We start from the raw sequence: 14,665 nt of genomic DNA, 5'->3' as shown, positions 1-14,665 counted from the left end.
CTGGTCTGAAACACTTATTGGTTGGTGTGTAACTTTGATGAGTTTACGGAGGGCTATTGAAAACCAGTTTTCAGCACTGGTGCTTATCGTGATGGCGGCTTGACTACAAAATACAATATTTTTTATATTGAAATTTCTCATATGTTAATCGTAATAATAATTTTATTCAAATTTGTATTATTGTTCACTATTATTATTATTATTATTGTTGTTGTTTGTATTATTTATTGTTTTTATAACACACAATTTTATAACTGTTCACTAATTCTAGATATATTTTTACAGTTATATAGTTTTAATTTATTGATATCAAAATAAAGTTTTGTTTGTGTGCAGTAAGTGTTTCAAAGTTATGCTACTGTCTAGCTCTACATTTTTATTATTGTAATAATTTTGATGATTGCAATACAATTGTATAATTGTTCCAAGCAATATAGATTCTTAAGGGGGGTGAAAGATGTACAAAAATTCACGGATTCGAACTTGTGGTTATTAATACACAGAGGAACCAGAATGACGGTGTTATCTTACTAGTTAATGATCGTTTATCAGCGACTTCCACTCAGATATCATTAGGCGATGTTTATGGTCTCAGACTGGACTTTACTATACAAAATAAACATTACAATATCCTTGCAATGTACCGAACTTTTGATAGTGACTAATTTGTTTTTGGACGAATTGGAACAACACTACGAAGACTTGAAGCTTTTTAGATTATGTGTTTTCTTAGGTGACGTAAATTTAGACTTATTAAGGAACAGCGAACACGACAACTTAGACAGTATATAAATGAACATCTGTTTATTACTCTCTTGTCCGATGATTACTTTTGATATTGGTGAAATGTTTTCATAAATTTCTCTACTTACCTGAACCAGGTGTGTTCAAGCTTACATTAATTTACTTCTTTCAGCTGTTTTTTATATGGTTAAGTTTAAATTACTGGTGATCTTGCAGGTACATAAAGGATGGCTTGCTGTGACGACACAGTTTCGGAGGACGGGAACAATGAGAGAGTAAAGGTGCGAGGCTGCACAGATCTGTTCTGGCTGCTTATCTACATCCTCTTTTGGGTTCTGATGGTAAAGAATAAATTTACTTGCTCCCTTGGCTTTATACATTATTAAAACATATTTTGAAATATATATCAATCTATATCTATACTATTATCTAAAAACTGAAGTGTCTGTCTGTGTGTTTGTATTTGTTACTCAATCGCATAAAAAAATACTGGACCAATTGTATTGAAATTTTACATGTACATTCTTAGGGTCCTGGGTTAAGATATAGATCTATTCCTATTTTGAAAATTCCTCCGGACTATGTATGCTCCACTAAGGTCTCTAAAATTGTGAAAAGTCTGATTAGAAATAAATTATATCAACTAGACGTTTTAGTAAATATTAACTCTTAAGCTTTGAAGAAACTTTGGGTTTGGTTAAAAATTCAATTAGCGTGCATTTAGAAATTTAAATCAATTCTGTTTTTGCTAAAGTTAAATTTGTTTTCTATTTCTTGCAAAAAGGAATAATAAACAAGTTTTACATGCACTGGAGGGGATGCATAATTTACTGGAAGTAAATTATAATGCTGAAAGTAGAAGTGTGCTTCTCAGACCACTGTGTGTGTGTGTGCGTGCGTGCGCGCACTTGTGTGTGTATGTGTGTAATAAACATTAAATCATAAAAAGTACTTGCTCCTCCGGGACTCTCACTTGCTGGGTGAGTGTGCTACCTCTACATCACAGAGGCTTTACTTTTTACAATTAGATTATTTTATATTTGGCCATTTTTGTCACATATGCGTTTTAAATAACCAAACTAACATATCGTAAGACCAAATACCTGTCAAACGACTTTTATTTACATGAGTTATGGCAAAAAAATACTAAGGCCAGAGTAAACTAAAATCGCAATAAATATCTTTTTGACATATTTTCTTGATCATGGCAACAAGACAAACTAAATATTGGTGCCACAAATATAACTCACTTGAACCAGAAATGCTCATACATGTGTAAAGCCTATGAAATTGTGTGCGAAGCTGTTGTTAACTGCTAGTATTTTATTAGAAAAAAATTAGCCACATGTACTTAAATATTAAAATAAGTTATTTTAAAATGCATGCAAAGTTAATCTTAAAAAGTTTAAAAATTCCTTAAACAAATCTGCATACGGTTGAAAAGATTTGGTAGTGACAAGTACTAGGTAGTACTAATATCTGCGATATTAATGATTTAATGTATTAATATGTGTAAGCAGGGTTGCCATATCACCACATTTCCATGGAAATTACTGGATTTTTAGGGTAAATATTATATAGATCCGAGGTATTCCTGCACTAATTAGAAATTTCTCTTTTCAATATTTTCACTTAAAAAATGTGGTAAATAACAGAAATTTTATACAACATTGTATTTAAGGCAAAAACTATTATTGCATCATGTAATGATTGCCAAAACTGAAACCAGTTTATCTGTTCCACTTATTTGACTATTATCACTCTTTGGTTTTCTTTGTTTGAAATTTGTAATTGATGGTGAATGGTTAGTAGAATTTTGGATATTTGCCATCAAAAAACATTGCCATACAGAGCCTTCTGTGATGGTTTACCATTGGGTTAAATCAGCTTCAAAATCATTTAGCTGTATTTAAAACATGATTAATATGAATTGTATCATAACTCCAGAAAGAACTATCAATAAAATTGCTACATAACCTTTCTTAATTACATTTCAACTAATCAAAATAATTTTCATTGAATTGTTTTCCTTATAGTCTCAAGTTTGATCGACACAGCTGTAGTTGTGTAATCACAAGGAACATCATATAGTTGTCTGATGACATCATACAATCTGTGATCTCACATGACCTTAAGTCTAACAACCTTCACCTTTTGTTGTGAAAGTTAGTCTTCACTGCCTGACATCAGCCAGATGATCTGGTAACATAGGAATGTATTCCGAGTAGAATTGTGTCCTATGTAACTTTAATGAGAGGCAAATGTGTTAAAACTCCATTTTAGATTCAGTTATATTATTTAATAAGAACTACCAATTTAAACTGATTCTGGAATTCTTCTTACCTGCGTTTCTTATCACAGATTTTTTTATTGATTACAACTTTATTATGAGTGTTTATTAAACTGATTTGTCTAAATTAAAGTATGATTGTTATAATCCCTATATTTCATAGTTTATCATTAAAAAATGAAAATTATTTGTTACTGCATAAAATATAAATAACGCTCATTGCAAAATCAGAGTCTTTTATTGGCAGGTGAAAATACTATTACGAGGGGTATCCAAAAAGTAAGTTTCCATTAATTATGAAAAAGTTAAAAACACTCAAAAAATAACTGAAACACATTTATTCAACTTTTTACATCATACCTTATTTTTCTACATAGTTACCATCCCTTTCTAAGCACTCTTGGTATCTAGGAAGTAGTTTTTTTATTCCAGCATCACAAAATTCACCCGCCAAATTTTTAAGCCAAGTATCCACCTCATTTTGAAGGTCATCGCTGTTGGCAAATCGCCGACCGCCAAGGTGTCTTTTCAGCTCCGGAAACAGATGAAAATCGCTAGGCGCAAGATCTGGTGAGTATGGAGGATGACCAAAAACATCCCACTTAAATTTCCTCAAAAGTTCCATTGTTGCACGAGCAGCGTGTGGTCGGGCGTTATCTTGAATAAGCAGAACCGTGCGCGACAAAAGTCCGCGCCGTTTAATCTGTATTGCCTGCCGAAGTCTGGTGAGAACTTCACAATACCTTTCTGCATTTATGGTTTCGCCACGAGGAAGATAGTCAATCAATAACACTCCACGGCAGTCCCAAAAAACTGTAGCCATTACCTTTCCTGCCGACTCAAAAACTTTGGCTTTTTGAGGAGCTGCCTCTCCTTTTTTTTTGCCACACCATACTCTGGCTTTTGGTCTCTGGAGTTGAGTGGTGAATCCATGTTTCATCACCAGTGACTATTCTACTGAAAAGGTTTTCATCTTCATCGTCAAACAATCGCAAGAAAGACTGGGCAGCAGCCATTCGTTGTTGTTTATGGGCATTGCTCAATAAGCGAGGCACCCATCTTGCACACACTTTTGCAAGCTGAAGATCTTCTGTCATGATATTGTGCACAGATGACCGGCTAACTTCAACACTTGACGGCAGTTTATCCATAATTTCATCGAGAGTCACTCGCTTATCATTGTCAATAACTGCTCGTACAGCATTAATGACGTCAGGTTGCCGAGAATTGGCCGGTCGGCCACTACGCTCATCGTCATGAACATTTTCTCTTCCTTCCAAAAACATTGCACGCCAACGACGGACCATCTGAACGGACATAACATGTTCACCATACACGTGACACAACTGACGATGAATTTCAACGGCAGTTTCGTTTTTGGCGGTCAAGAAACGAATAACACTACGGACTTCGCAACTGGCGGCAGAACGCAGTGGAGTCTCCATGATGTTTGGGCAGCAACTGACTGAGAAGCGTGACAATGGGCCAGTGACCGGCGCACCTGTTGCCAACTGAACTGCGCTACATATCCCCGCCCACAGCTGCACGCTGTGTTACGTATGCGTCTTTTTACAGAACAGGGAAACTTACTTTTTGGATACCCCTCGTATTATATGGATCTACCATCATAGGTGTAACTAGGAGTGTTCAATGGGAGGGAGTAATTAAATCTTCCAGGAAGAATGGTTACGAATACTTCCAATAAGAAAGGAAGTACTAAGGATCCTCCTTCAGCGTATTTAAGGGTCTCAATCTGCTGTTTAAGAACTGTTATGCTTATTTGATTTTGGAAGAAATACAAATCCTACTTTACTTCAGTATTACATTATGTAGGGTCTAAAAACATTCTTATTTTGCATAGTGATTCAAAAATGCACCACCCAATTATAAAAAATTAATATTCAAAAATTTCAAAATGTATATTAAAATCATATTAAAGACTAATAAATAAGTTTTTATGCTAATTTGTAACAGTAACCTTTACCGTGCAGCTAGGGGTCACAGAGACCTCAGAATATCGTGCAGCAAAGAGTTAAACTACACCATCAAGAATCGGTAAGACATTTATTTTCGAATCTAGGCATTCTAACAATTTACGGACTTTATATATTGGAAACGGTACTTGTAGTAAAAAAAGTAAATGACACATTACCAAAATTGGGGGCTTCGCACAATTATTTAACTAGGAATCGTAATCAGTTTGCAGCACCACATATAAATCTAAAAATTACCTCAAAAAAAAAAAAACCAGAAGTAGCAGGTATTAAATTTTATAATAGCTTACCAGAACATATTTTAAAAATTGATAGTTTTTTACTTTTTAAAAAAAACAGTAAAACAATATCTTATAAGTAAATCTTTGTATTCTTTTGATGAGTTTTTTATAAACTGATAGGTGGTTGTGAAATACACTGTTAAAATAAGGTAATTTAATTATGTCCATTTATTATGTAAATGTATGTTATAGCTGACACCATTCGATGTTTGTATGTGTTGGTAACTGTATATGTACAAATTTTGAATAAAAAAATTTTGACTTTGACAGTCTTAAAATTGCTCAAGAGGGCAAACCACATACCATTGGGGAAACATTAATACTGCCAGAAACTAAAGACATTGTGTCAACCATGTTAGGACAAAATAAGGCTAAACAGATTGATTCACTTTTGCTTTCTAACAATACAGTTTCAAGAAGAATAAGTGACACGGCTGCTAATGTAAAGGAAACATTACTCATGAAAATAAAAAAAGCAAATATTTTGCTATTCAAATTGATGAAACAACTGACGTAACTAACATGGCTCAGCTAATATGTTATGTTAGGTACGAAGATGGAAATACTGTCGGAGAAGACATGTTATTTTGCCAAAACTTGCCTTCACACACAAATGCAGATGAAATATTTGGAAAATTAGACACGTTTATTTGAGAAAACGAGTTGAACTGGGAAAAATGTGTAGGAATTTGCACAGATGGGGCAAATGCAGTGGTTGGAGTTCATAAGGGAGTTGTTACTCAAGTGCAGCAAGTAAGCCCAAGGGCTAAGTTTATTCATTGTAGTCTTCACCGAGAAGCCTTTGGTTACAAAGAGATGTCCTGCAGAACTGAAAAATGTACTGAATGAAGCAGTAAAGACAGTACATTTCATTTAAGCCAGAGCACTGAACTCACGCCTTTTCCATAATTTATGTGATGAAATGGATAGTATTCACAAACAATTACTTCTGCACACGGAAGTAAGGTGGTTGTCGAGAGGAAGAGTGATATCTCGAGTTTTTTAACTTCGACATGAAATATTGATTTTTCTATCCGACACAGACTTTCAGTATCATGACCGTTTTTCAGATGAATTATGGTTGAGCCGATTGGCTTATTTGGCAGACATATTCAGTATGTTAAATGATGTTAACAGGAAACTACAAGGAAGCTATAACACCCCATTCGAAGTTATGGACAAAATCAATAGTGTGAAACTAAAACTAAGATTTGCAGAAGGGGAAGCAAAGAAAAGCCAAGTGTCATTGTTCCCATATCTTGATTCTTTTATTAAAGAGAACGAACTTCTTCTGAGTCAAACAATTTTGAATGACATATCAGATCATTGTAGCTCCCTCCAAGCTACTTCACAAAATAATTTCAAGAAGATCTGAGTTCATACTCGTGGATTAAAAACCCCTTTGCTGAAATTGAGAAAACCAAACAGCTTTTCTCTGAAACTCAAAGAGGAACTTTTTGAGTTAAACTGCGATTCGGATCTGAAAGAAGTATTTAACAAAAGCACTCGATATTTTTGGATCAAACGATGCTCAGAGTATGGTGAAACATCTGCTGTACATCAAAAATAAATACAGGAACCGAATGCAAACAGTGGAATGTGTTCTCAGACTCATTATGCCAGACATCAGCAGTTTAAGCCATTCCATTCAAGCTCATCCCTCACATTGAATAACTGATGATAACTAAACGATTTTCATTGTGCAACATCCACAATTCTGAATTTTGTATTTTGTAATTTGATTATAATTAAATATATGTATTAATACAGTTTCTTGCATTTTATTATTCCAACCTAACAAGTTTTAACACAGATAACTAAAAACTAAATATATAAAATTTGTATTTTAATACATTACGGATCTGTTATTCTTATTGCATTTTATCTTTGAAATTCAGATTTTATAACATACGAGTGATTATAATTGCTTATAAAACGAAAATAAAAAAAGGCAAACTAATGATGCATGTACAATTTAAAATATATGTGTTATGGGCCAAGGGGTACGCCATAATACATAGTACAAACTAAGGGGTACGTCACCAAAAAGATTGGGAACCGCTGCTCTAGATCAACTAGATCTGATATATACCATTTTGAGGGACGTCTTTTGTTGCCTTCTATCAGTGCAGGTTGTATGGTTTGCTCTGATGGCTGGAGGTATTAATGTCAGTCCATTCGATTAGTAGTCTTTTTTAGAATTAATTTTTATTCAATTGTTTTCTGTTGCTCTTTTTACTTTATGAGAATTTTCAATTTGAAAAATCAACAAATAATGTGATGTTTGAGTAAAGTATTTACAATATAATCTAATAGCCTATTGATGATACTTAAACAAATAATGCTATTTTTGTTTTAGTTGATTTTTGGATTAAGTTTTTCACATATTTAATTTTGCCAATGGCACAATGGCACAACGTAGCAGGTACAACAAAAGATAACCAGATCAAGAACAGCGAACGTGGTTGCTACTGGGATGGGTGACCCAGCGACCAAAGAAGAACATAGACTGGCAATCGGGGCGCGAGGCTGAAGCCGGTCATCACCAGAGTGGTGGGGATGGCAGTGGATGAGTCACCCACTACCGAGCGTCCGTGTGGCGGCAGGATGTGCTCGCTCTCGTTGTTTGCTTTTGCTTGCCACCGATTATAGAATTTGTATTATTGGAAATTGGATGGTTTTTTAAGAATGATCAACTAAAATATATACTTCGCTGGAATTTGTGTACATTTTATTTAATTGTAAGTAAGGGATATAAACTAAATACCATAAAGAAACTGTAAAAACTATACTGTAACCTGTATAGAATGTTAGAAATCATTCATTGATATATACTGTAACACCAAATAAACAGTAACATTGTAAACTGTAACATCACATAAAAAGTAAATTAACTATTTAAGTTAGACATTTAAGTTATTCCGTATTGTAAAAGGTTTAATTTATAGGCTTTAATTACATATAATGTTTCATTTTATTATGTACTTGTTGGTTTTGAAACCCGCTACAACGATTAGTTGATTTAATCAAATTTAGATATATTCCCATAATAAGTTGCTAATGTTTATAGATTTGAGTATAATAAAGGTTGAGCATTTAAACATTAAACCTATTTGCAGCGTATGGAGGCGAGGCGGCGAGTACGTGTTTGCGCCGCATGAAATTTGTTTCTGCTTTATACCTCGTTTCTCGACAAACTGTTCACTCCAAAAATTTATAAAAAATACTACGGTAAAATTTGGTTTATTATCTCAAACTTTCTCGCAGACGAAACTCGCCTGACCAATAAATAAAAAAAGTAGCAGCCGACTCATTATTTCATGTCCATCGCCAAAGCTCAAATTGGTTTTTAATTAATAATATTTATTTTATAACACTTGTAATAAACTTTTAAAATGTTTATCTACTACATCATCATTGCCATAGTATTGACTACAAAATTGTGAAATTTCAAGTTTTTATCCCAACTCTAACTGTATAATCCAACGGTGTTAATGAAACGCGGCGAATTAAAATGCATACTCGCCGCGAGCTGGTGCCCGGCCGGTTTGTCACCAGAGTGGGTGTAGGTTGGCTTCAACTGCCGTAATGTATTGGGTATAGGGATTTCCAGTCTATGTTCTTCTTTGGTCGCTGGGGTGACCGCTGGGCTATCCTGTCCTTGCAAGCACCCCGCCTGCCCGGTGATGGTTCAGAAGTTCCTTAAGCCGTTGGTCTCCAGGTTTTGTTAGGGAGGGCTTTTTAGTCCTAACCTCGTGGTAAAATAAGACATCTTTAATTTACTTTATTTCAATTCAATTAATTAGAGTTGCATTTTAGGCTTTCATTGACGGTTGTTGATTTAGTGTCTCTTATGTATCAGCCATGTCACCGAAGTGGCCTTGTGAAACCCAAAGTAAAATACGAGGGTTATCCAGAAAGTAACAGATTTTTTAAAGTAATAAATTAGTAAAGTGAAAGAAAAAAAACCCTAATTACATACTATATATTAAAACACGGTTGAAATACTGAGTGCTCAGTGACTACTGAACCGATCGATCTTCAAGATTTATTTGTCAAATTAAAGGAGAGAATGCTTTGTTGAATTTCCTCAGATTTCCCATTACTCCAGAGATCTACAATCTACAACTCTTAAAATAATGAGTCAATTCAATACAATTCTTACAGAAAAATAACAGTCAGTTATGATAATTTTCCAGCTGTGAGAAATTTGTTTTCTAACAACAATTTTAGTATGTAGTTTTATAATCTAGTTTCTGTTTATAATTGGCGTTTCTGAACAATAACGAATATACAACGTGAATTACCAATATTAGGAATAGGAAATTGTTTTTCTGATCTATATCTTTCATTCTTGACCAATACAATCATAGAGAAATTCATGTGCAAGTAGTACAGAGAATAGCTTATGAGAGGGCTACCTACAAATATTTTATTCTGGGTGACGAATCTTGCTCAAGACCTGTTTTTGACGTTGACCAGTACTGAACTGTACTGTCTGGAGATGATAAGTACACTGGAACTGTCAAACTACAATGTATCAGTGAACTACACCCTAAGTATTTATTTAGTTTTAAGGAGAACTGTGACTAATGATTTCAGTTCCGGAGTAGAAGTGTGTAACTTATTTGTTCAGTGTGATGTTCACTCAAGTCTATTTAGTGTTTTAATATTTTCAGCTTTCAGAATAATCCCTCGGGTATGAAATGTAGAATAAGACAATATTAAAGTCTTTGACTGGCATAATAAACTGATGTGAAACATTTAGTTAGATTCATGTAGCTGTTAGTTTATATTTAAATAAATATTTGTTACAGGTTAACTATAAAAAAAACAGGTAAAATACCAATATAAGTAGGGTGTCTATGTTCTGTTTATATTATTAGCAATTATCTTCATAGGAGAACACGGGTGGTTAGCTCGCTGCTTTCTTAAGATATTTTACAATGTAATGTCCATTCAATTTCAAGCATTGATAATAGCGTTACACAAGTTTTTCTTTCGTGACTTGAGATCCTAACCACTGGTAAATGCTGCGTCACTATCGAAGGCCTTCATCATTAGAAAGAAGTGGTAATCACTTGGTGCTACATGGGCTGAATAGGAGAATTATTAACCATCATCCATTGAAAATCATCCAAGGGCTGTTGGGCTACTATTTACTATATGAATACAGTGGTCTTGCATTGTCATCGCCCACCCTATTTTCTGCAGTGTTTCACAATATATATCTGCATTTATTGTTGAGCCTCGTTCAAAGAAATAAACCAGAATCATACCCTAATGTTTCATAATCTTTCTGGCTGACAGAGTCTGAAGACATATTCTTGGTTTTTGGAACATGTGTGTGCCCCCATTATATAGACTTCCTTTTTCCAATAACTTTTTAGTAATCAGGCTAAACTCACCATTGCAATCCGCATTGTGAATATTGATGTGGTCATTAGTTTTTTTAATCAACACACCACTGTCTCACTTTGCTTTCACTCACTATTTCATTACCACAAACGTCACAAAGTTGATGATAGATTTTAATTGGTTTTGTAGCTTTTTGCCAATATAAACCTATTCACTGAAAGCACTTCTCAAGTGGTAGGGTTGTCAACTGCTTTACACATTTTAAATAGTCACATTGAGAAAAATAGATAGATAGCCTATTGACTGCCCGCTACCATAGCTCGATGCGTGTTGAGTATAGGAATCTTTTGATCCTAAGATGTCTACTCTATTCCACCCACTGCCGAGCTAGTGCCAAATGTCTGTTACTTTCTGGATACCCCCCATATAATTAAGATGTGCTTAAAGACTAAAAAGGAATATATTTGTTTCAGATCCTGATAGCAGGTTTTGCACTGGTGTACGGGAACCCTCTGAGACTTATACATGGTTATGACAGTTTTGGCAACACTTGTGGCTCCTCGTACAATGATCAGCTTCTCACCAACGGCAACTTGTCTGGTATCAATACTGTTAACAAAAGGTTGGTGGATAGCTTTATATTAATAATTTAACAGTCACAAAAAAATTGTTCAAACAAGTTATTAGGTGACATGATGCCCTTAAAAAATGTGTAAGTGATAACAATATGGAGGTTGAGTGTTAAAAAGTAAGTGGTGCGCTCATAAACCACTAAAGTTATAGTTTCAAATTATCCTTTTATGCAATAAATTCATTAATTATTACATATCATATGAAAAGTGGTTTATATACTTACCATACAACACATCCATCTCAATACCAAAATCTTTGTGTCTTCCATTTCATCAAGTTATGTGATGTTTCAATTTCTTTGTAATGCACAACAATGGTAAATGTTCATAATTCTATTATTCATTCAAATCGTCCATTGTCAAGCTAATTTTGATTGGTATGTAATACTTGAAGTTTTCAAGATAATTTGTATTTTTACCAAATTATAACTTGTAGATTATCCAAACAACAATTGGGAAGCTATATTTCTTTAGTATTTCACAAAATTTAGCTCAATGGGACTTATTATTTGGGAGCTGTGATGAGGTACTAACAGAAAGCTAAGTGGATGAATAGGTATGCAAATTAAAAGGGCTTGGCTTTACCAACTGATCTAAGACATGTTAACCAAGTGTAACATTCTCTAGTTCTTATCTGGGTTTCCTACTTACATTTTGTTATGAATTTCCTGACTCTCTCAGAGAAACTAGCCTCATTTAGAGTATGAAAGTTTAAGGCTGTGTTTGTTACTGATATCTTTCCAGCTAATTAGTTTCAAAATTGTCAATGTTTTGGCCTTCTCATACCATTGATTATTATCTTATGTAAGGGAGTGAATCAATTAATGTCTGTTGGGCAGGTACCTGTTCTTCATGGATGTCCGCAACATCCGCAACTCATTGCAGATCTGTGTGGAGAAGTGTCCAGACCGTAATATTGACACTATCCAGGAGCTCAAGCTATTCTATGATCAGACTGGCTCTAATCTTTGCAGGTAACTAAACTAAAATCTACGTTTATGTCAAGGCCTTACGGGCCATGTTTGTAGGAGGAAATTAGAAGAGTAGGTAGAAAGTGCAACAAAAGAACTGCGTTTAAAACCCATTTCATTTTTAGACAAAGACTCGTAAAACAAAACTATAAAATACCATTCAGAATTTTAAAAACTGTATTTACAGAATAAAATATAGGAATAAGTAGACCATTAAACATAATAGCAAATACAGAGAAAAATCGAGAAAGGTATTAACTAAAAAGTCAAAATTTGCTCAATATTGTTGGTCCGAAGTTCATTGCTTGATTTGTGATGATGGATGTACTGGAAATCTAATTCTTTAAAAGGGAATTAGTTAAGATCATACATTAATTTATGGAGTAACTACTCAGCCCAACCATCAGTTGAAAAACAGGCCATTTTGGTTGTCAAAGATATTAAAAAATAAACCAAAGAATCAAGGAGAATAAACATATAAATTAGTGGGAAATCACTGATTTGTTTTAATAAGTTCATCGAGAATTAACTAATAAAAAAAAGGCCTACTTAATAATGTGGGTGCGAGTAAATCTCTACTTTGTTTCTATTAAGAAGTACATGTCTTATAGATAATTTTCATGGAGTTGACACTCAACATGTTTTTTGTGATTTCTGACTTATTCATGTTACAATGTGATGTATACCCAGTACATGGATCAGTTGATCAGAGTTTGGCCAGCATAATAATAATTCATTATTGTTGTTGTTTACTTTTGACCGTTTAATGATTCTGTTGGATACTGTTAAATAAAAATTTGGAGTTATTTTCCTGTGTTTCTTACTTTTTTATTGTGTTTTTAAAGTTAAATTATGGTGTCAGGTGTTAAAAAGGTTTGATTATAAGCTTAGTGAGTGTTTTTCGTAACAATATCAGAAGAAAGTGCTGATTTGAAAGCTCTGATCAACCAGATTGTCAATAACCACATGAATATGTGGTTATTGACAATGAACCACATTGTATATACTGTATATACATTGTATATACTCATTGTATACTTTCAGTATAAGAAGAGAATGCACGTTTGAGACAAGAGGTTGATACCAAAAATGTACAGTTGAGACAAGAAATGAGTAAGATGTTAAGGCCTAGTACCACATCAGATCAAGGTGAACGTTAGTTCTTCAACAACAAATCAAGTTCCACTGCTGTTGAATCAAATAATTAGTTTAGTTTTATTGATTTGAAACAATGTAAGGGCGTAAGGTTAAATTAATTTTGTTGAGCTTTTTTATTGATTTAAACCAATTTAACAGGTATTTGACATAGTTTTGGTGATTGTAGGGTATAGGATAAAATCTGTATTAATGTCTTACATGACGTTATCAACAGGTTTGTTTGCACCCAGAACAGTTAAAATAAATTTTGTTTACCTCAATATACTTGCACTATAGTTTATATCTTAAATTGTGAATACACTTCTCAACTTAGTTCAAAATATAATCGGTTATAATGAATATTTTTACTCACTCCAATAAGTGTCTGAAAACCTGAATCTGCAGTCTAATGCAAAAAATAACATGTATGATTTGTATTTACTTTTATACATTTATGTTGTTTTGTTCTAATTAAGTTACACTTTAGATATGAATAGTGATACTGTACACTAAAACTCTTTCACTTCCCCTCTTTTATTCATACAACTTTAAATCGTCACGGCAATTTTGAAAACTTTTATAGAAACAATCTATCATTGTTTTCAACTACTACAAATAACACTATGATAATTAGTATTGTTAACTTAAAAACTCACCTCTAACTTAATTTTCTCTGTTTAATTTTAGTAGAGTGTTAGGTTTTAATCTTTGTTATGTTACAGGTATGACTTTGACCTTGCTCATTATGAAGGGGTTCCACACAATCTGTCAGAGAACGTCACCATAACTTCACCGCTAGGTCCTTGTCCTACACTGCCCATCTATAAAAGGTGCCTCTTTTTTTAAATCTCTTGGACTGTGTAATATGTCTCGTAACTAAAGATATAATCAATTAAATGTTGACTAATTCACATATTTCGTCAAAGTGGTTGTTTCTAAATTACTTAAATAGCTTGTTTTTAATAACCAATTACTTTTCTCACTTTTGGCGCCCATAATTGTAAAAACTTATTTTATACACAAAGCATTAGGAAATCTTACAACTGAAATACAGATGTTGAGCTAATTCTGTATGTGACTGGCAGTTTGCCAATACTGAACCGCTGTGTGCCAGAGCCTGTCACCACCGTAGTGAGAGGGATCATACAGGAGATGTATGGTTTACTGAACAGTTGGGACCTGGGAGAACAGGTACTGAGTGACATCTATGCTGCTTGGCCCTACATTGCCGGCCTCACCCTCCTATCTCTGGGTCAGT

At 33.8% G+C, this 14,665-nt stretch overlaps 1 protein-coding gene across 2 annotated transcripts in view; it reads left to right on the top strand.

Moving 5' to 3' along the window:
• The window catches only part of LOC124367977 (choline transporter-like 1), a 62,233-nt gene that overhangs the window by 5,505 nt on the left and 42,063 nt on the right, over nt 1–14,665 (top strand). For both annotated transcript variants that reach the window (XM_046825241.1, XM_046825231.1), the window contains exons 2-6: nt 961–1,085; nt 11,141–11,289; nt 12,139–12,273; nt 14,130–14,237; nt 14,493–14,659. In XM_046825241.1, the coding sequence (XP_046681197.1) occupies nt 972–1,085; nt 11,141–11,289; nt 12,139–12,273; nt 14,130–14,237; nt 14,493–14,659 (673 nt within the window). In that variant the 5' untranslated portion in view covers nt 961–971. The remainder of the gene's footprint in view (nt 1–960; nt 1,086–11,140; nt 11,290–12,138; nt 12,274–14,129; nt 14,238–14,492; nt 14,660–14,665) is intronic.

This window comes from Homalodisca vitripennis, chromosome 1 (assembly GCF_021130785.1).
Source record: "Homalodisca vitripennis isolate AUS2020 chromosome 1, UT_GWSS_2.1, whole genome shotgun sequence".
In the NCBI taxonomy this organism is placed as follows: Eukaryota; Metazoa; Arthropoda; class Insecta; order Hemiptera; family Cicadellidae; genus Homalodisca; species Homalodisca vitripennis.
This window is presented reverse-complemented; position numbering and strand designations above follow the sequence as displayed.